This window comes from Plectropomus leopardus, chromosome 14 (assembly GCF_026936395.1).
Source record: "Plectropomus leopardus strain MGB_pleo_1.0 chromosome 14, ASM2693639v1, whole genome shotgun sequence".
NCBI lineage: Eukaryota > Metazoa > Chordata > Actinopteri > Perciformes > Serranidae > Plectropomus > Plectropomus leopardus.
The window spans coordinates 26,984,551-27,006,385 of record NC_142189.1 but is presented as its reverse complement, the minus strand read 5'-3'; the positions used below and the strand labels follow the sequence as shown (position 1 = coordinate 27,006,385).

The 21,835-nt window shown below is 39.5% G+C and overlaps 1 protein-coding gene across 1 annotated transcript in view; it reads left to right on the top strand.

Annotated features, from left to right (window-relative positions):
* Positions 1–19,263, top strand: part of eipr1 (EARP complex and GARP complex interacting protein 1) — a 69,844-nt gene extending 50,581 nt beyond the window's left edge. Inside the window, exons 7-9 of the mRNA XM_042500795.2 lie at positions 8,373–8,540; positions 12,633–12,800; positions 18,700–19,263. Coding sequence (XP_042356729.1) covers positions 8,373–8,540; positions 12,633–12,800; positions 18,700–18,874 — 511 coding nt within the window. The 3' untranslated portion in view covers positions 18,875–19,263. The remainder of the gene's footprint in view (positions 1–8,372; positions 8,541–12,632; positions 12,801–18,699) is intronic.
* The last annotated feature ends 2,572 nt before the right edge of the window (positions 19,264–21,835 follow it).

The window sequence follows — 21,835 nt, the reverse complement described above, 5'->3', positions numbered from 1 at the left end:
CAGATATGGAAAGAGAGAGAGAGAGTGTGTGAAAGAAGGTGAAATGATTGATAGTGGTGCTATTTGCTCCTTCACAGTCCAGGTTAAAAGCCAGCTGTCTGTTGGTAGAAAGACGAGCACAAGACAGCATCAAAACTTGTCATCCAGACAGCGCGGCTCACGCTGCACGCCTCCCGACCAAAAACAGCCCTTTCATTCCACCTGTTCAACAGATTTGGCAGTGCTTCGGCATGCCATAATGATAGGGTACCCAAGGTAAACCATTATTCAAAAGACTTTTCGATCATATTTTATTCACATATTCAAATATAGCACCATTATGCAAAAAGCGTTGCCTATTAGGAGTACCGTATATCGCATTCTAATACCAGCCATTATGCAAAAAGATGTCAGCTTTTTTTTTATGAAATAGTGGTATTCCATATGCCGCCGTCGATTTGAGGGTGACCTCTTGAACCCAGCTACTGTCAAATCGATCATCTGTAACCTTTTCATGTGCTCCGACCCCCCCCCACCCACACCTCAACTCCCCTGTAGACATGAACCCTACATCACACTGTAACTCTCATAATGGTGTATTCATGACCTTATGCAAACCTTGAAATTAAAGAATAAAAATGAACAAAAATGCCTTTTAGATTCGTGATACCAGCCCACCACTCCTCTTAGTTACAGTTGGTGCGCCTGTCAGACTTTCCTTTCTTGCACGGCTTATATGCAGTTTACAATGATAATTCTGGCAGATTATCAGTTGAAATACTTTGCAATCTTGGAAATAATGGGTACTTGATTTCAGACAGGTTGAAAAAAGCAGGTTTCTCATTTCATCAGTCTGCTATACATAATTTTGTCCTTAAAGCCTGGTATATGATTTTGGGCTGTCCCAGATGAAAGATAACCATTGTGAAAGAAACGTGACAACATCTTTGGTCGTGGCTCTAAAACGGTGGTCCTACATCGCACAGTGAGAGAGGTTCAATGATGGCCATTGTCACGGTCGTGCGATCAAAGATTGACAGGGATACAACTCTGACAGTGTAAGAAATTTGGGATGACCATGTCGCTGTGTGACTGCTGTTACAACCTACTTTTACTAACAAACCTATAGAAATGCAGCATGAAATGATGCACTGATAAGTGCGACACTGCTAAATGCTAGTAGATGCTTATACTTTGAGGTCTCTTCACACCCTTTTCCTGTGGACCCTTTCCCCAGCCACGACCGCGTCCACATTCTCCTCCTCCACCTGTTCTTCAGATTTTTCCCGACATGCATAAATGCCGCTATAGCAAGGGTTTGATTTGTTTGTTTACATTTTTCTCTACCACTACAGCTGTGTAGATGGATGACTCACGAGACAGCTTTTCGTTCTTGTGTATTGATGTCTATGGACGCACATCATAGCCTGTGATTCAGTAGGCCATGGCACAGTCTGCATGCATCAAACTTTACGATGTAACCAAGTTTATTCAGACTTTTATTTGCTTCTAATATTACCCTGTTAGGCTGCTTAACCTAAACAGATTTTTGGCATTTTCAATTATTATCATTTCTTTTTTAACCTAACAATTAAAAAGTAGTAGTTTTTAGGATGATGACTAACAGACATGTTTGACGAAGATAACGCTATCTCATGTAACGTTAGCTGGGTCGCTGGAATGTAAACTTCTCCAAATCCTGTAAAGAGCATGACAGAGAGGCTAACATTAACCTTGTCTCTGATATATAACATCTAGGACTGACTTCCACACAGTTGATGTGTTTATCATAAATAAGGTTTTTTTTCTAAACTTGTAACCCCAAAAAATGGTGTAGTAAATTACCTCCTTGGCATGTAGAGGTTTTTCACATCTAACATTATAGCAGATAGCCTTACTGGGTGTGTTTACATGGACTCTGATATCCCACTAATAATCAGAATAATAGCTCAATCAGAATGAAAATACCTCATGTAACCATTTCAATCAGAAGGGATTTTTAAATTGTGTTGAGAAGGGTGGTGTCGACCTTTCATAACCTGTTCAGTAGTAAAATATTGGCGCACAATAACCATGTCAAAGCTTAAACCAATCTTATCTTTTTGGTTGGAATAAATATGTTCTTGCTGCACATGTTTTCTCCATGTAAGGGTAACATAAGGGTGACGTAGTGCGCCGCACGTTATGCGGCAACAGCTGTTTCTACAAGCATCCCTCTGCTGCTTAAGATGACAGTCATTTTAAAAGTCAAAACTGATTTAGCACATGGCTAGTGCTATGTTTTAGGTGAGTACTTTGATGAATAAATTAATTCTTTCATTCTCAAACATCAGCCTTATGTAATGTTGTTGCTGCAGGCTGATTTGAAGAGTTGCTGGACATAATCTCCAATAGGCCTGCAGAGACACGTTTAGGGAACTTCAGTAATTTTTAGCATCTCCCCATAGTCTTTTACAGCTACAGACCTAACTCTTCTTCTATACTTTATGGATTGAATTAATCTAATTTTCTCAAGACAATGGGAAAAAAATTCTTGTTTGTTATATTTCTGGCAGATTAGACGCGTCACAGAGTGCCGACCTCTTTATGCGCAAGTCAACGCACTTCTCACAAGATCACTTTGTTTAGCGTGCATGTAAACTGTCCAGTCTGAATCTCTAATCAGAGGGATTATCAACAATTTCGCTGTGTTTTAGGTCTTGGAAAGGCAGGAAAAGACATCTTGCTTGAAACTATTTAACTGTTTAGTATGTTTCTTGCTATAGCCCTTTACACATCACTTCAATATGGAGAATTCCAAATGCAAAGTTATGATTGGACGATAGCTGTTCAGTTTAGCAAATGGTATATTTAAAAGACTTGTGATGGCATGATTACCACAGAGTTATTGACAAGGAATAAATTTGGGTATTTATAATGAAAATAACATGAAGTTTTGGGAATCTAGCTTTTTTTTTTGTAAGTTGTTATATTGGTTTTTCTCTCGTCTTTTGTGAGCACTCCATGCTAACCACCAAGATCCCCCCCAATCATTTAGGCTGCTTGATGTAATGATCCCTTACTTTTATGCACGAGCAGACTCACCCCCCCTCCTCCTCTCTCTCCTTCTACCTGCCTCTCTTTCTCCCATCTTTCTTTCTCTGCCAGCTCCATCTCAAAGCCAGGCTTTAATTTTGATCAGCGATGAAATGATTGCTCTCCTCTTTCGATTTTTCTTTTCTCCACCTCCCTCCCCACAGCAGTTGTCATAGAAACAGAGGTGTGTGTGTGTGTGTGCGTGTGTGCGTGTGTGTGTGTGTGTGTGAGAGAGAGAGAGAGTCTGTGAGCGTCTGTGTTCCAGTCGATCCCCACAGCAGAGAGATTTATCACCCAGACTAAGCCAGGAGTGTGTGTGTGTGTGTGTGTGTGTGTGTGTGTGTGTGTGTGTGTGTGTGTGAGAGTGTGTGTGTGTGCAAGAGTGTGTGTGTGTGTGTGTGTGTTATGGCCAAATGTGTGTTTGTCTGTCTACCTTTGTAGCTTCCCCTCTTACACACCTATATCTTTCTCTGTATTTACACACATAACAGTATTTTAGGCAGTGTGTTTTCCCAGTTTTATGTTTTTATCTGTGTGCGCCTAACAGTGTGTGTAATAGGTCCCCTGTCCCCTCATCAACCCCCCCATCACACACACTCACACACTCTCAGCCTAGCTGCCTGGATGACTTGAGATTGAGTGTGTTTGGTGGCTTAGGCCGGCCACAACTCTAATCCTCCGCTCTCCTACAAACACAAACACACACTCGCACACATACAAAAAGTCCCAGGTCTCCCCACTATTAGCCTGGGCCAAGGGAGTGTATGCGTAGTTTGTGAGTATGTGTGTCTGTGTGTGTGCGTGCGTGGAGGGGATTGCTCAGAGACACCAGAGAGGGAGAGAGCGAAACTAACCCAATTTCCTGCTCCATTTCCTTTTCACGCGGCGGGCGCGTCCCATTCCACGGCGGGCCGGGTTGAACACCAGCCACCCTACAGCCCGGGGTCACGCCTTTTACCTCAGAGTCACACACAGGAGAAGGAGGGAGCACTGTAAATAAATCATGTGCTCCAGCTCGAGATTACACATGAAATTGCTATTTTGAGTGAAGCTGAAGTTCACCAAAAGTTACTCTTTGATTCAGATTTATTCTTATAGGTGACTTATGTCCAGTTAAATCATCATCCATAAATGCACTGAATAATGTGTTAAAGGCGACATTCAAAGCATTATATAGCAGCAAACCACTATTTGCTATGTAATGACAGCTGGTTCTCACTTCAAACTTGTAAGAACCATGTTGCTTCATGTGCATTTGTTGACATCATGGTAACAGCATCTCGGAGCGTCAACAGCTGACGCAGAAGCATATCTAAAATGTCATAAGTAGAAGGGGGAGGTCATGACAGAGCGGCAACACAAGGACAAGCAGTTACGGACAATGAATGAATATATATACGTCATCGATATGTTGGTGGTGTGAAACTACAGAAGCACACTGATAAATGTAGAGTGATGTTTAAGAGTGGCCCTCATAAATTACTGACACAATCTATAAATCATCTTTTGCTGAACACAGACAGTGGCTTGAAATAATTGCATCATCAACATTGATTATCTACAGTTGATAAAATATGCCTCAGCGAGGTTTGTCATTTTCTCATCAAAAGTGATGATCAGTGGCATCTGAAAATGAGCTTGCTAAATATGTTGCATGTTGCTTATTTAAAACAACAGCAAGGAGAAATAAATACTTTGATGAAGGCTTTATAACAGAGTGTGTGGATATGGCTATCAAAAGCCAACACAAAACCTACACTGCTACCACAGTAGAAACAGTCAATTTCAGGCAGCAGATACATTTACATCACCTTGCAGTGAATATTGTAATTTCACCCAAACCTTGAAATAGCTATGATGAACTTGCATTTGGAATACCTGCCTGGTGTAGTTCTTTAACCACCCAGCAAAAAAATTCAAACACACTCGAACTCTTTGAAAACAAAACCTTGATGGAAAACGGTCAGACATCAATCAATGAAAAGAAATTACTTTGGAACACTAATGCCATATTGAAATCACAGAACATATCAAATGGCTATTTTCCAGGGCTCTCCCTTTATTCTTCCTTTTTCAGTTTTGAACAAAAGCCTTATAACAAGTGATTAAAGTGCATGTACAGCACAGTTAGGAAGAAGAATATCTTCATTTTCAGTGTTCGAGTATGAGATTCACTTTGCAGCTTCATTATCAATGCTATAATAAATAAGGTTAAAAAAAAATAAGAAAGGTTAAAATAGCAATAAAGTGGCAATAATGTCCTAACATTATAGACCATATCAGGCATTATTGAACTGAAATAGTGCAAATGGCTCTTTTGTGCAATGCAGCATTAAAAACAGTGCAACTAGAACACACACAGTGAAACGGTATAGATGAGTGGATTAGTCCATGGTGTTGAACTGTGTACAGTTTGCTAACCAGATATCAATATATGTACACTCGTATTTGCAGAATGTGTCATTTAGAACATGCATGTATGGTCACTCTATGCTCCATCAAAAATGTGTTTTTTATTGAAAGCGTACTTGTTTTTGACATTTTCAGTCAAGCTTCATATGCTTACACTAACAGCATGGTCCAGTAACAGTGACAGCACGTACTGTCACACACACACACACACACACACACACACAGAGTCACACACAGTCCCCGCGTTGTCTTGACCTAATTGAAGCCCAGCGGTCTGCCTGAGGTCATTCTCTTATACCTCCTTTATTTTAATGAGATTTTTAATTAGCATGTTAATTGCCTAACGTGATCAGCAGGGTGACTAGCTAGCTGGCTAGCTGCTGTTGGCATCCAGCTGGGCCATAACACTGAGGCTTTCCACTCGGCTGAACAAAAAAACGTGCGATGCTGAGCTTTGCTAGGCTGGCCCGGAGAGGAAATGGTGCTGAAGAAAACAAGTACTGATTTTCTACAGTCTTATGTTGCATTTATGGTGGAAGCAGAGCTTTAGATCCAAATAATTGCCAGTTTATTCAAATGAGTTGCTATTCTCTGACACCCAGTTGATTTGCTGCTTTCTTTAAAAATCATCAGGAGTCTGTGAAGACAGTTTAATAATAATAATAGCAACAAAAACATTAATGTATCACCAAATATTGTGTTGTGCTGCTTATGGAGAATTAAAATTTTTCTTATGACATTATTCTGTTACACAGAGCTACAAATCTTTTTCATACTGTATAGACGAATCCAGATTGAAGGCAGAAGTAAACAAGCCACCATTACCGTGGTGGTATCTCATTGGCAAACCTTATGAATAATACTGTAGTGTACTGTATGTACAGAATCTCACTTCTAAAGAGCTTTTGGAGCGTCTGAAAAATATTTTAAATTTTGAAAATACTCTCATCAAATGCTAGGGAATAGATTATAAACTTAAACACTGAAAATCTTTTAACAGCCTTTGGTTCAGTTTAAATAAGATGCAAATCAGTCAATGATCCATGCTTTTACCCAATAACAATAAATGTCAGCTTTGAAAAAAAACAGACAACAAGTCAAATTCAAAAGGCCTTACCATATGAAATAAATGTCACTTCCATTCATCTCTATTTTATCCTTGTGTTTGAATTCTGAAAAGCATGTAACATGTTAACAATGGGCCAACTAGTGACCGCTTAACACTGTTTCCTGACCAATATGTCACTTTTACAATGTCAATTGTCTCACATTTTTATTAAATTATGTTTTGCATCTGAATGTTTGAGTTAGTTTGCATGTACAATGTGCAGGTTGAACAAAAATATATGTTATCTTGTTCTTAATCTTGTAACCAATTTAACGCTAGTGTTTTGAGAATTAATAATTTTTACATTCACGCAAATTACCTATCTCTTCTGGAATTTCTGACTGTGATTAACCCAAATATGTAGACTGTCTTCTCCCAAAAAGCCAATATAGGTTGCCTTTAAAGGCAGCTCGTAGCAACTCACATTTACATTTCTATGGGTGGTGACCTTTAGTGGTGGGGTAATTATGACAGGAGTAAAGGAGGAAGTCGGGTAACGTAGAATAAAGAGCGACAAAGTCCACGTAGAGAGGATGGTCCAACAAACACAGGACTTTCACCTAGGAGACTACTGTCGTTGTTGTGTGCTAACCGAAAGTCAACATTAACTAATGTATCTATTTTAACTTAAGTTCTGTACATAACTTAAGATACGCAACAAATGTACAGATTTTAAACCAAATCATGATCTTTTTTTAAAAAAAATCCTAACCAAATAGTTTTGTGCCTAAATGCTTGTTTCATAACGTCAGCCACAAAAAAAACCCTGCGACCATTCATTTGTACGCCTGTTGTGGGCATTCTCTGAGGGGTATATATGTAGTTTGAGGAGTCATTGGCAAACAACCTTTTCTGTTGTCCAGATATAAGGACATGATGCAAGTATCAACTCACTGTCAAGAAAAAAACTGTTCAGTTCCACTCTGCCACCACAATAATGCTGGTTGCGCTAGAGCACCAATCAGCTGGCACATTGGTCAGTACAAAGAGTAGAAAAGTGGCTTTTTCACACATACAATATAATATTCACTCTCCTTTTAGCTGTTTTGGTGTAAAACTTTATTTTGCTAACTATAGGGCCCAGTCAAAAATCCCTTTTAAGAGGAATTAGTAGAAAATGATGAGCATAGCTGAATTTGGCTCTTAAAACCCCAACAATACATAAAGAAAAAGTCTTGCTTGGAAGGTCATAGGAGGAAGAGGAAAAAAAAGAAAAAAAAGGAGGCAATATTATTTTTTTAAAGTATATATTTAAGGAGAGAAGATAAGGTGAGGCGAGGAAAATGTATAGGAGATGAAAGGAGGCGGAGGTGGCCGGAATGATGGAAAGTGACACAATGCACAGAGCGTCTCTCTTTCTCTGTCATGTCATTCTGTTAACTTCACTCTAGCAGGAACTCAAGGCTGTGCGGTTATGAGGCTTGCCTTTATAATTTACCACCGCCGGTGTCGGCTTCTTTATTGAGCCTGGCCTTCGCTGACAGACACAGACACAGAGGAGGCTTTGATTTAGCCTGGGAACGTTCTCGCGTGTGTGGACCCTGTGAATCATTCTCTCTCTCCCGTATCTCCTTTTGTTGTTCTGTCATATCGTCTTCTCTCCCTCGCACTCTCTCTTTTTCTCTCTTCCATTCTTCCATATCTCCATTATTTCTCTCCTAGGCTGCTCTCTCTGGTACTTATCCCTTCATACTAATTCTTTTCTATCTACTTCTCCTCTCATCTGTCTTCCCCTCCATGCCTTCTGTCTTCTCCCTTCTCCCTTCTTTCTAATCTCCTCTCCCTCTCTCCTCTCCAGTCAGATCTACTGTATAGACAACGCCCATGGCCAGCTGGTGCGCGACCTCGACTTCAACCCCAACCGACAGTACTACCTGGCCAGCTGCGGAGACGACTGCAAGGTCAAGTTCTGGGACGTCCGCAATGTCCAGGAGCCCGTCAAGACCCTGGAGGAGCACTCACACTGGTGGGTGGATTGGGTTCAGGCAGGGGCATGCAGTGAAGTGGGTACTGTCCTTGAACCAGAGGACCCGAGTTCAATTTCCTGTGTTATCAAGCATTCGTCCTCTTCGAGTGTCCCTGAGTGTTACACTGAATCAGAACCTGCTCTTAACTTTATATGTTTGGGTGTCAAAAAGACTTTTTTTGTAAGTGGATTCATGAATTACAACATTGTTGAACTAAGGGAGGAACACAAGTTGTTGAAGGGCAATGTCAGCAGGCCTCCTGATAGCTGTTATATGTCAATATTTGATATAATTTGAATATTAGCCTCCTTAATTAAATTGTTTAAAACCTGGATATATATCAGTTTTCTAACACTCAGCACTCAGATGCATTTTGTAAGTCTTTGAAAGGGAACATGGAAAAAAGACAATCAGCAAGTGGGTATGAAATGTACCGCAAATTGCAAAAAAATCTATATATATTAATTAAAATAATAATACTAATAAATTTAAAGGTGATTGGAAAATGACCAAAAAAATCAAATGACAAGAGAAAAATCTAAAGATTTTTTTAAATTAATTTATTTGCATTTTTTCAGTGTCTCTTGGATGTGTGCTGCTTATTTTACTACAGGCTCACAGAATACAGGCAGAGGACAGAGTCTCTGCAGATAAATACTCCACCACGCACTTATAGTGGGTCACACGTGATGACTGAGAGGGATTACTTCTGTTTGAGTCCATACATTGTTTTTTAGGAAAATCCTGCACAGTATATCTTGTTCTAAAGCAAAATTCGCCTTTAACAACCTGTAGTAATTGCACTGACAGTTATTCTCGACTTCACCATGCCACTTGTGACGATCTAAGTAGTTCGGTCTTACATTAATCGGAAATTGAATGCCTTAGGAAACCTTAGAAATATAATATTTACCATTGTCATAAAGTTTTTGTAGCAAATTAAGCATAGTGATCTTTTAGCCCTGCTCTTTAAATGCACTCAAAAATTAACGATTTTTACCACTCTGTTTAACTTAGACGGTTTCAGCTCATCATATACTGAGCAGTTTGATGCATTTGCTGTGCAACAAACCTTTCAACAATTTACAATTCAGTTGAGGAGAATCGGAATTATCATCTTTATTAAGACATGTTTTACTAATGGTAAATGGGTTGCATTTATGTAGTAGTTTTCTTGTCTCAGCAGCCACTTAAAGCATTTTGCAACACAGGCACCATTCGCCCATTCACACTTGTGCATACACTGGTGCAAAGGCTACCACACAAGGAGCCAACTGCTCATCACCCAGCTGGCCACCAACGTCCTTAGACATTGATATGTGATTGAATTTAAGTTGTGATGTTGGGTTATCAAAATTCAGTGTCAGGATGTGTAATGCCAACGTCAGTTTCACGTAGAGTACTGATGATAAATGCATTGATATCTTGTTTGTTTTAAGTTGTGTTGTAAAGTAACCAAAATCTAACTGATGTAGAATAATAACATTAATTCATTCATTCATTCATGGAGAACAAACCCAACATCTGCAACATGTTATAATGTTAACATCCACAAGACATGAAATTCTAATGTTCAACGTTTAAAATACAGTCAATCCAATTTTCATTCCAACCCAAATTTATCATCTGTCTGAAGTAAGAGTGGAACGTCTCTCTGGCATCATATTGACGTCCTGTGCCAGCTCGGCAGAAAAACACTCAGCATTCAAACGGTCGTGAATGTTTGTCTGATAACCATTTTGGATGAACATGCACACGCACAATCAATCTCACAGCAAGGATCAGAAATCAAATCACCAAACTTTTGATTGATAGATGACCACTCTACCTCTTGGGCCACAGCAGCCACTGATATGCTCATAGTCAGAGATTACTGCCTGATGAAACAAAATTCCATTCGTCTCCCGTCATATTTAGGTGGACATAGACATCTAGGAGTTTAAATATCCCAAAATTTGGGGCATATAAAACTTAAACTATGTGCATGACTACATACCACAGGGGGTAAGAGATGAGATTGCAAATTGGGTGAACAAAGTGGGAAATGAGTTAGAGAAAAGTCTCATTTGATGATAGAAGTGGAGGCGTCTGATTCTAGTGATCTTCATGTAATTATGGGAGGGCATTTTCTTTGAAAGTTGTTTCTTTAAAGAGACAGTCCCCTTTTTTATAGTGCCTCAAAGTGTTTCAAATTCCAACTTTTCCCCACAGCTCACTGAACTTGATTTGGAGACATAACATTAAGAAATATGACAAAAATAGTTGGAAAAAGGTAATTTATCATTTCATTACATTTTACAACTTGAATTTGTATTTTCAGTGTCTAATATAATTATACTGTATTTGTTTAATGGGGAAAAAGCTTTTTCCACAGCATTCAGGCACATTCAGTAAAACTCGCTGACAATAATGATAAACATGATGATAACTCCTTCGCTCCACTGTTGATTGGTTTCTGGTTTTATTAATGGCTTTATCTCCTAACTAATGAAATGCCCTAACCACTGCTGGTGCAATAAAAGGTAGTAACACACTAATTACTAATTAAATAGGTAGCTACTCGTTTTGTCAGTGAGGACTGAATCACTGTGGGTCGGACGCAGCCCAGTCCTGCTCTAGCTTGTCTTCAGTGAGGCTTCAGGCAGTGCTAAGAGCTGAACATAGTGTACTGCAGAAGTGTGTGTTTGTGAGCGTGCATGTGTGTGTGTGCATGGGAGACACTTTCTCCCTCCTGTGTGAGCTGAATAGATGATCAGTGTGTCTGCGAGCCAAACTGGGCTACTGCTGCAGCACACCAATTCTTACCTGATAAAGGCACGCACACACACACACACACACACACACACACACACACACACACACACACACACACACACACACACACACCGGGGCACACACACAAGCATATGCACACACGTATGCCTTTGTGTATGTACGTGCACACACACACAAGAGTGAACGTTATCTCCAAAAGAAAGATAGACTTGGCAAACATATCCATAACTGTAGATAGCTGCAGATGGGATCTCTTCAGATAGCAGATAAGTGTGTGTGTGTGTGTGTGTGTGTGTGTGTGTGTGTGTGTGTGTGTGTGCGCGCGCACGTGTGTGTGCGCTACCATCTAATCTGTGTTGCAAGGACTTTTTTTATATCTATGTGTGGCTACGTGCATTTGTGTGTGTTCAGGCATTTCTATAACACATATGCATATGTCTGTGTGAATTCGTCCTGTGTGTATGCTTATTTTTGGTGTGACGCATATGTGTGGGTGTATGGATGCATGTTTCCCTGTGCGTGTGTGTATTTGTTGTGTGCGCTCATTTTTTCGGAGCGCAGCCAGGATATGGCCTCAGGGCTGCTGGGGGTATTAGGGACTATTTTTTAGCAGGGAAGCGGATTAGGGGAGCGCGGGGAACGGCGTGGCCGAGGCTGATTTCCTGTCAACAGCCTCCGTTATCCCTGAATCCCTCCCTGTGAGGGAACTGGGACCGCACTCTGAGCTGTGCCCCAGGCTCACAGCGAGAAAGAGACATAGAAAAACACAAAGAGAGAGAGAGAGGATGAGGATGAAAAAGAGCAAGAGAGGGAGACAGTGTTTAGGGACAAAAATGGAGAGAGGAAGGGAGGGAAGGTGAGGGAAAAATTGAATTGAAAAAAAAGTGGAACTAAGCAACAAATAAAACCAGGATCAGGGAGTTTATGATAATGATCAACTCGTGAACTAAGCCCAAATATAGACTGAAAGGTACCAAATCCTCATTATTGGCATCCGAGTATACACCCAGAAAGGCATAATTTGCTGTGAATCCCACTGTGAGAACACTGCATTTTCTGCATGATTTGTGTGGGCACGAGTGTGTGAAAGAGAGCTAGAGACAGACAGTTTGTCAGCACGACTGTGTTTGTGTGTTTTCAGCATGTGTGTGGTCTCCCAGTACACAGTCAACATATATGTTTGAGTTTTCCGCATTGAGCTTTGTTTGGAACAATGGGAGATGCTTATACACGACTGCAGACTCTTAGATACATTCATGCGTTAAATGCATTGTTATAAATGTTTAATGCGTGTCTGGAAATGTGTGTTTTCCCAGGGTGTGGAGTGTCCGCTACAACCACAGCCATGACCAGCTGGTGTTGACAGCCAGCAGTGACAGCCGTCTCATCCTCTCCAATATGGTGTCCATCTCCTCAGAGCCATTCGGGCACTTGGTGGACGATGAGGAGCTCAGCGAGGGGGAGGACAACCACCAGGAGGAAAAGTGAGTGGAACTCGAGCTAGTTAGAAAAGGGAATGCTTCCAGAAATCTAAAAGTTAGTATTAATTGCCTTTTTTTTAAAGGATAGCCTGGTTTTAAAGAGACAGTTCCACCCAAAATCCAAAAAATATATTGTTCTTCTTACCTTTAGCGCTGTGTATCAATCTAGACTGTTTTGATGTGAGTTGCAGAGTGTCGGAGATATTGGCTGCAGAGATGTCTGCCTTTTCTCCAATACAGTTGAACTAGATGGCACTCAGCATGTGATGCTCAAAGTGCTGAAAAATAACACCAACCATATCACCATGCAGAATGAAGCATGCATCTATTCATGGATGAGAGGCTCGTACTAAAAATGTAAACATCAATGGGGGGCCCTCTTGGCTGAGCTGTAGCATTAGCTACCTCAGTGGTGCTAGCAGTATGGAACTAAAATGCACAGTTTCTTTCACACTTTGATATGGTTGGCAGGTGTAGTTAGGTAGAAAGAAAATAGTTCTGGCAAAACACTGCTCACAAGTTCTGTGGATTATCTTGAGTTACAGGGTCGTGATTTCTTGAAAGAGATATTGTTGTCGAGTTTTTCAAATGTATGTTTCAAACCAAGCGCCATCTAGTTCCATTATATTGAAGAGAGAGCAGACAGCTCTAGGACGGGTATCGCCAACACTCGGCAACTCACACCAAAACTATCTAGACTGAAAATAGCACTACAGGTAAGAGGAAAAATATGGGATTTTGTATGTTGGAATGACCTGTCCCTTCAAGATGGTAAAACGGTGGCTTTAAATGAAAACAACAGTTTATTACAGCTCAGTTTTTATTTTTGTTTTGTGTCAGTTATGATTTTCCAGTAAGTAATTTCCATTTCAAGTTTGAACTGTCTCCAGTATTTCACTTGACTGTTATCAGAATGAACTGTGAGGAGGTCACAGGTAAGTGTCTTAGTTTTTGGTTCTATGCTTTAGGGGAGTTGTCCGTTTTCACCAATGCTGAATACTCAAGATGAATATGAATTAAAATTTAGCGATACATTGTGAGCTCTGATGCAGATTACTGATATTTATGACTATAGCCATGTATAAACCACCTATTAATTAGTTAATTCTTTTTGTTGCACAACATCCCTTCAATTTTGGATTTGACAATTTTTCTTCTTCTTTTTTGGTTCTCTCAGTTTTGATGTAAAAATGCAGGTGTGGAATCACCAAATCTTATCTGATTTTTCTTTAAATTATTCATCACTTGTACGATTCCATACTGCTACAAGGAGCCTAATGAAACACACATAGAGATACTAAAGTGTACGCAAAAACTTGCCGTGTATTTTGAACTGCTCATCTGATATTAGTCCTCTGAAGATTAAAGCTGACTGCCTGAACCTTCACTCTCACACACTGTGACACTCAAAATGATAAAAGTGGAGAGGTAAAACATTAAAAATATGTTACTGTCAAAACACTTCTGGAGTTTTCCCTCTATAGCATTTAGACTTGATTTAAAAATTGCAGGGATATCATCTGTAATGGTTACCATTCAGTGCTTTTCAAATCTGCCACTGTCCTCCATCCATTATGGTCCAATTCCCCCTCTTATCCACTACTACCAGCTCTTACACTCAATGACTGACTCTCATCCACAATTATCAACTCTTCTTCCTAATCACCAGCACTCAGCTTTGGTTTTAACCCTTCCACTATACTTATTGACCCCTCTTGTATGTACTGTACGTGTCCACTCCACAGTACCTGGACACTACATACAGAACTCCTCCAGTGATTGGGCTATTTTCCGACTTTATACGGTTGCTTTTAAAATTCAACAGATAATGAAATTTTGGATGATGATTACTTTTGAGATAACCACGCAGTGGAGGGTAGCATTTTTGCTCTTTAGAGTAGTATGTTTTTCTCAGTTTGGCTTGTTTTTTAGTATAACAAATCATCATCACCACCAAGGTGATGTTCACATACAAATGTTTGAAAAATGAAAACTAAAAACAATGTACAATGTCCCAGTAAGTATTATACTGAAAGATATTCCCACACATGTCTTGACAAGTTGCTTAAAAAAGCTACCATCTGTGTTTAACAGCGTTGAGATTTAGTGACAATGGAGGCCATATAACAACACATCATTTTAGATGTATTTGTTGAAACAGCTTCCAGAGTTTCCCAAAGAATCATTTATTTTTAGTGGCACGCTGGACTGTTCATTGGCAGTACAAAAAGAATATATCTATATACCTTCCAGTTGTTGACTGCACCACACTCTCAGAGCGCAAAGGGCACTCCGGGTTGTACGGGGTCTAAAAGTTTGCTTTCATTTACCTCTCCACATCTGCTCCTCTCATTCATCAATCTGACTTGATCAGCTGGTCATGAGATTGACTGATCAGTTATCCATAACACAACTCAAACTCTGCAAACTGCTGCTGAAGAACAAAAGAACTTGTGAAAAATTGTGCCTTTATTGCATCCAGGGGCACACAAAAACCTCAGCATTTAGAGAGGGAATACAGAATGTTAAAAAGGGACACACAATAAGAAAAAAAAATGAAGAGTTTCCTGACCCTTCACCCAGTGTCTGCTACCCCCCACACATAGATTTTCTCGAAAACATAGTAGCTATTCTAAGAAAGAATGTGGTTTTAAGGAATACTTTGACCCCTAAATGACCATTTATGTATGTAACTCAACAGGTGTGATATTGAATTTGTAAAGGAAACTTTGGTTTTCTCACATGCCTCTGCTGAACAGATAATCCAGAAAATGGAGAAACTTCTTGATGAATTGAAGTCATAGGGGTCTGCGTTTAACAAAAGCAAAACTATATAAAAACTTCAATTTACAAACTCTCACACAACTCGTGCAGCATAATGCAAGTCTCATTTATCCAGGCGTATGGTTATTACGTTTCCAAACATGAACTTTTACTAGAACCTCACCGTTTTAAACACTTTTGCACAAACAGTATCAGAAGCAGACAAGTAGTAGTGTGCGGAAGTCTTTCAAATGTCAAGGTTTTTTACAAAAGCACATGGGTCTGGGAAGTACTGAGCATACGGGTGGATAAATGAGAGTTTGATTATTCTCCATGAGTTTTGTGAGAGTTTGTAAATGGATGTTCTGATTTAGTTTTACCCTTGTTAAACGCAGTCTTCAGTTCATCAGAAATTTTCTCCATTTTTGATTTCTTCATTCATCCTGGAGGCATGAGAGAAAAACAAATTTTGCATCATGAATACAACAAAACACGGGTTGACTAACTGACATACAAAGGCCCATTTTAGGGTAGAAGTATTTCTTTAATGATATCTCCTCTAAACGTGCTGTATCAGATTGCACTGCGAACTGCCTTGCCACATCTTAGGTCATATTTTCTTTAAAAGTTTTTAAGATTTTTTTAGAATGAAACATACATGAAAGCTATTTCAGGTCTACTTGTGTAAAGATACTTTCAGTTTACTAGGTACACTTAGGTAAAACTCATGCAGTTCAATACAAGTCCAGCAGTGATGTCTACCTTGATAAAGTTTTAAAGTGTTGATAATTCAACTGAATAGTCATTTTGGAGGTTTAAGTTTGTGGTGCTGTTGATTTGTGTTAAACCGATACACGCATTGACTCATAAATGGGCTGGCCAAATTCTAAAGAATATGTCTCAGTGTAATGCAGTACAGCACTTCTCCAAACAATTAAAACAATAACAGCACATTATAACCTTCATATAGGTAGGATTTACTGCAGGACTGTTGTGTTAGGCTGAATTAGTTTTAGCTGCGCCTACTAAGCCTAATAGAGATCTAAGTCACGATTTTCACCATAAGGCTGCTACAGCTTATTGTAGTGCACAATACTTTCTCTGAGCAGGTAAACTGTCCAATGACATGATTCCTAAAAACCTTGCAATCCTTTAGACAAAGTGAGGCAAAGTTCAGCACTTTGTAGCATCAGTCAAGTGCTCTCACACACACTCTCTTGTTCTTGCCTTCCCCAATGAATCTATACGAGCAGAGCACTTAGAGTGTTTTTATTTTCGGCTGCAGCCCAGGGGGAGCAGCTACTGTCTGTGTGAAACAGTTAATGTGTAAAATAAATCCAAATATGTATGTCACTGTTTTCCCTCAGGACTACTTACAGCAGTGGGTTTGGGAGAAATTTGGGATGGCAATAATGCTAGATCATAATTCTAAAATTTTATTTATTGTCACATTGTTGTAGCAGTGGGAGAAGTGTCGAAGCACCGAGGCGGTTTCTCCTTGTGTGCTGAAGACAGGGAGAAATGGTGAATAAATAAAGGAAATATTCTCCAGTCCTCCGCAGGTACTAGTGTGTGGGCCATCCACAACACCAAGGAGATAAACCAATACAAACCAAGGTTATTTCTGCCTGCGTGTTTGTGTGAGAGAATATATATGACCACTAGTAGTGCTGATAGAGCAATGTTTCTACAGTATAGTCCCTGTTTTACACACACACACACACACACACACACACACACACACATATATATATATATATATATATATGTATATATAATATGAACCAGCATGGGTAATGTTTATTTCCTCATCTGTGCAAACAATGATGGTTTCAAAGAACTTTTAAAAATTGGCTCTGAAAAAATGTTCCAATGAATGCAACAGATACAACCTGCTTGTTTAGACCTTAAGGTTACACTAAATGTGTTTTTATTAATTTTATAAAACTGAATGCATTTTATTTTTAAAAAAAAATGCAACTCATCAACCGTCACTCAATAACAAATTGTTACCTTCCAGTGAAAAATATGCTTGAAGAACTATTGACAAATTTTCACATAATTGCTGAGTTTTCACTCAATAAGAAACAAACAGTGTTTTAACTGCAATACACACCTTTTCAAATTACTATCATACAAATATTTAAGGCTGGGCCATATGGAGAAAATCCACTCTCACAATATTTTTGATCAAACACCTCCGTCGTTATTGCAACATTGTTTCTCGAGTTGACGACTGGTGCTTTCACAAAATATTTACACTTATTCAGTTATTTACAATTTGTCCGTAACGTGGATTTAAAGACTAAGAGGGTCATCGCAAATAATAGAACAGCTGGAACAGTCTGCTAAGTTCATAAATTTCACTTTATTTAGGGCAGCCTTTAAAACCAGGGTAAGACAACACTTGATATTGATATTACAATATTCTAGTATTAGTCTATCATATCACGATATTGATATATTGTCATTATATTGCTCAGCCCTACAATGAACTCTCAAGTTGCCAGTGTGCATATTCAAGTTGCTTGTCCAATGGTTTAAGCGCATCTAGAGGCTCCTCCCTCAATACCATTCCAGTGGAGGCTGAGTGTGACAGTCATGGCCATTTTACGCAGTGACTGGCCAGTTGTACTGTGTTTAAAATAAAGTAGGTAAGACTCAAACTTTTTTCAAGCTCTCTTTAACTTTTTTCCCCACAATTACTTTTGACCTTTTTTAGTGCAACCAAATGCCACAATATTAATGTCTTCAAAGGGAGGAAAGGTTTTACGTAAGTGTTTGCTGTAGACTTTATTCTGCAAGATTCTGGTTCCACCCTCAGGTCAGACTAACTATAAACACTTTGCCTTCACATATGGTATTCCATCCAGCAGTGTAGACTAGACAAATATTTTTTTTGTATTTAATAAAAGCTGTGTCAGTGTTTTTACGCTTTTTATATTGACTGTATAGTAAAAAGTGTAAGAAAGAAGCAACTGTATAATTAAATGTGTATTTAGCATTAGCTAACATTAGCCAATTTAGCATCTCCAGGTCCTCCGAAATTTATGACAAAAACCTTGAATAAAGTCTGCAAGATGACATTAATTCCTTTCCCCATCACTGATCGCTTTGTTGCTTTGTGTGTGTGATTCAGGGGTAAGGAGCCCCTAAAGGACAGCGTGGTGTCTACCTATGAGGAACATGAAGACAGTGTGTATGCGGCAGAGTGGTCATCGGCCGACCCCTGGCTCTTCGCTTCGCTCAGCTACGATGGTCGCCTCGTCATCAACAGGGTCCCCCGCGCCCTCAAGTACCGCATCCTGCTCTGAGAGGGTGGTGAGGGACAGGTGATCTGAATGTGTGTGTGTATGTGTGTGTGTGTGTGTGTTTGAAAGCATGTGAGAGAAGACATAATAACACATCCTTTCCTACAAAAAGCTGCAAATAGACATTCCATTATAATTGGCACAGTAAGCGTGCTGTGGAAGACACTGCAATCTACATGTGGAGGCAGCAATGGTGATGAGTGTGTGTGCGTGTGTGTGATGTAAATTTCCTGTAACTCATGTTCCACTGTAAAAAAATAACACTGTTCTGGCTATTAAAAATTATTAACGATAAAAAAAAGACTTCTGGATAAATATTTGACATGGTGTGCTGTCACGGTTTTAGCAGCAACCCCATATTTAAAAGTAACAAATATATGAATGAATGACGATTGTCTTTGTTTTTGCTTTCATTTTTTTCACAAACATCCTGCAACCTAATAGTACAAAAACTTCCATGCTGTAGTCTACAGGGTGTTGTTTTCTTTTTTTCATTTAAATCTTTCTTTCATTTTCTAAATCATATTTGTTTTCATTTATGTCATGATAGTCATCATTTGCATGGAAAAATGCAGGTGTTAGTAGGTGCTCAACTACCAAAACCAGTTATAAAGTGCTGGCATCTGAAAACACAATATTTGAGTATAAAAGAAATGTCATTAATAATTAATTAAGGGTTTTAGGATCTAAGGGCTGCAACTGTTTCCATCATTCTTTTTATGTATTGATTGATACTGTCATAAAGAGTGGAGCAGGCAACACAGGAGACTTCAGGCAACCGCAACTTAAAGAAATAGCTTTTTGTTCAAGGCTCCTGCAGTCAAAGCAGAGCTGACCAACAGAAAAAAATCACATATCCAGCAAAGTCTGAGCAGATAACCAGGACTTTGATATGAGCTAATGTGACGAGGTGATGAAGTGCAGGTGGAGGGGGATAGGCAGAGAAGCTCAGGTGAGGGGAATGAGGTGATTAGGCAAGAGAGCAGGCAGGGAGCTGATTGGCTGAGGGAAAACTGTGAGAGCAGGAAGGACTAACGAGGCTGAGGTGTGTGGATGGGCAAAGGAGGGAAAGGCAGTGCAGGAACACAGCAGCAAGAACCACACAGAAAACCAAAATCCCAGGAAATACAGTCCTCTTTAGCTCTAAGTTTAGGCTTTGTGACTTCAGTTTGTAGTGAAAACAAAGACAAAACTAATATGGGCAACCCCTTTTTCCAAATATATAGAAAATTCTTCATGAACTGAAGTAAGAGAGGTCTGCATTTAACACCAGCCAAACAGTACCTTTACCTCACTGAACACAGAGCTATAGAGGGCTGCACCACGAAGCAAGTTCAACAGAGACAGGCTCTCTTTAAACTCTAAAGTCTCGGTCAGAGGTAACAGGGTACCATAAAGGTGGTTATCAACAGTCTGTTAACATTTTTTGTTAGCCATCAGAGCGTCATTTGACACTTGGAGTTGATCAATTGAATGCTGCCTACTTCTGCCTTTGAAGAATATTTTAAAAATATTTCAGCAAAAAGCTACTCCGTCGCTTCAATTAAGGCAACAGAGGAATGTTGGCAGAAAATGACTTACTGTGTGAATGAACAAGTTAAAAGAATCTGTTTTGGCTATTTTATTGCTCTTTTATTTTATTTTTTTAACATGACTGCTGCTCATTCTGCTTTGAAACATGATGCAGCAGATTAGCAGCAGACCTATATTGAGGTCTGACACTGTCCCATAGTCAAATGAAGGAGATGTAAAAATCACTTTAGTTTTTGGACAAATCAAAGTGAAATTAATTATACTGATTGGATATTATCTGTGATAAATACCAACAGACTTATCTATCAGCTGTAATCTACCAGCAGTGTAAAAATGACGAATCAGAACCAAGCATATAAACATAATCTACAGTGATAACGCTATGGTATGGTGTGAAGGCATTATATCATATTTCATATGCAAGTAAAAGTTATCCTTATTTAAAAATATATCCCAGTGAACTGACTATAACTGACAATCACACAAACAAACTGATCGAGGCAGCTGCAGACCAGCAGCTCCTGTGTTCAGTGAGGTAAAATTACTGTTTTTGTCACTGTAATCTGGCTTTTAGGAGAGCATAGATACTTTGATTTCAGTGCCCTGTTAAAAAGAGTTCTCTGTTTGGGAAGTGTGCAGCATATGACTGGATAAATGAGACTTGATTTGTACTGCATACGTTTAGTGAGAGTTTGTGAACTGATGTTTTCATGTAGTTTTGCTGCTGTAAACGCATACCCCGATGACTTCAATTTATCAAGAATTTTCCCTATTTTTGGATTCTTTTGTTGATTCTTTGCAGCGGCAACTTCCAGATTCCTCAATTTCAGATTGTTGTGGGAAACAACAACAATCTAAACAAAACAAGTCTATTTTGGACCTCAAGAGCAAAAATAAAAGTAAATGCAAGCTGGAGACAGTTTATACAGTTTAGCTTTATGCAGCGCAGCAGCCGTAAGATTATCTCCCATTTAGATTGTTTTAAGAACACAAAAGAGAGTCAGGTATTTAACTTTTGACTAGGTGTAACTTGTTGTGGCTTGATTATCATTACATATGTACAAAACAGAGATAAAAACAAATGAAATTCAGAGCTCACATGCCATCACAAAGGCCTGGACTAGAAGCCATTTTGGATAAAAATCATCCTCTTCCTTGTCCTCCTTTCTGCGTCCCTTCACTCTTCTCTCTCCTCGTCCCTCTGCCCACGCCTCTCTCCCCCTCTCCCTCCGTACAGTGTGTGTTGAGGCTGGTCGATAGTGACAGTCCGAGCCTCTGTTATGGCAGACACCATTGACAGGCCTTTTAATTGCAGCTTGACTCTATGCATCACACACCAGTGCCAAGGGAGGGGCATGGGCTCTTCATTAGCTATGCCAGTTGGGGCAGGCAGCGCCGTGGCTGAATACAGAGTATATTCAGCTATCTAAT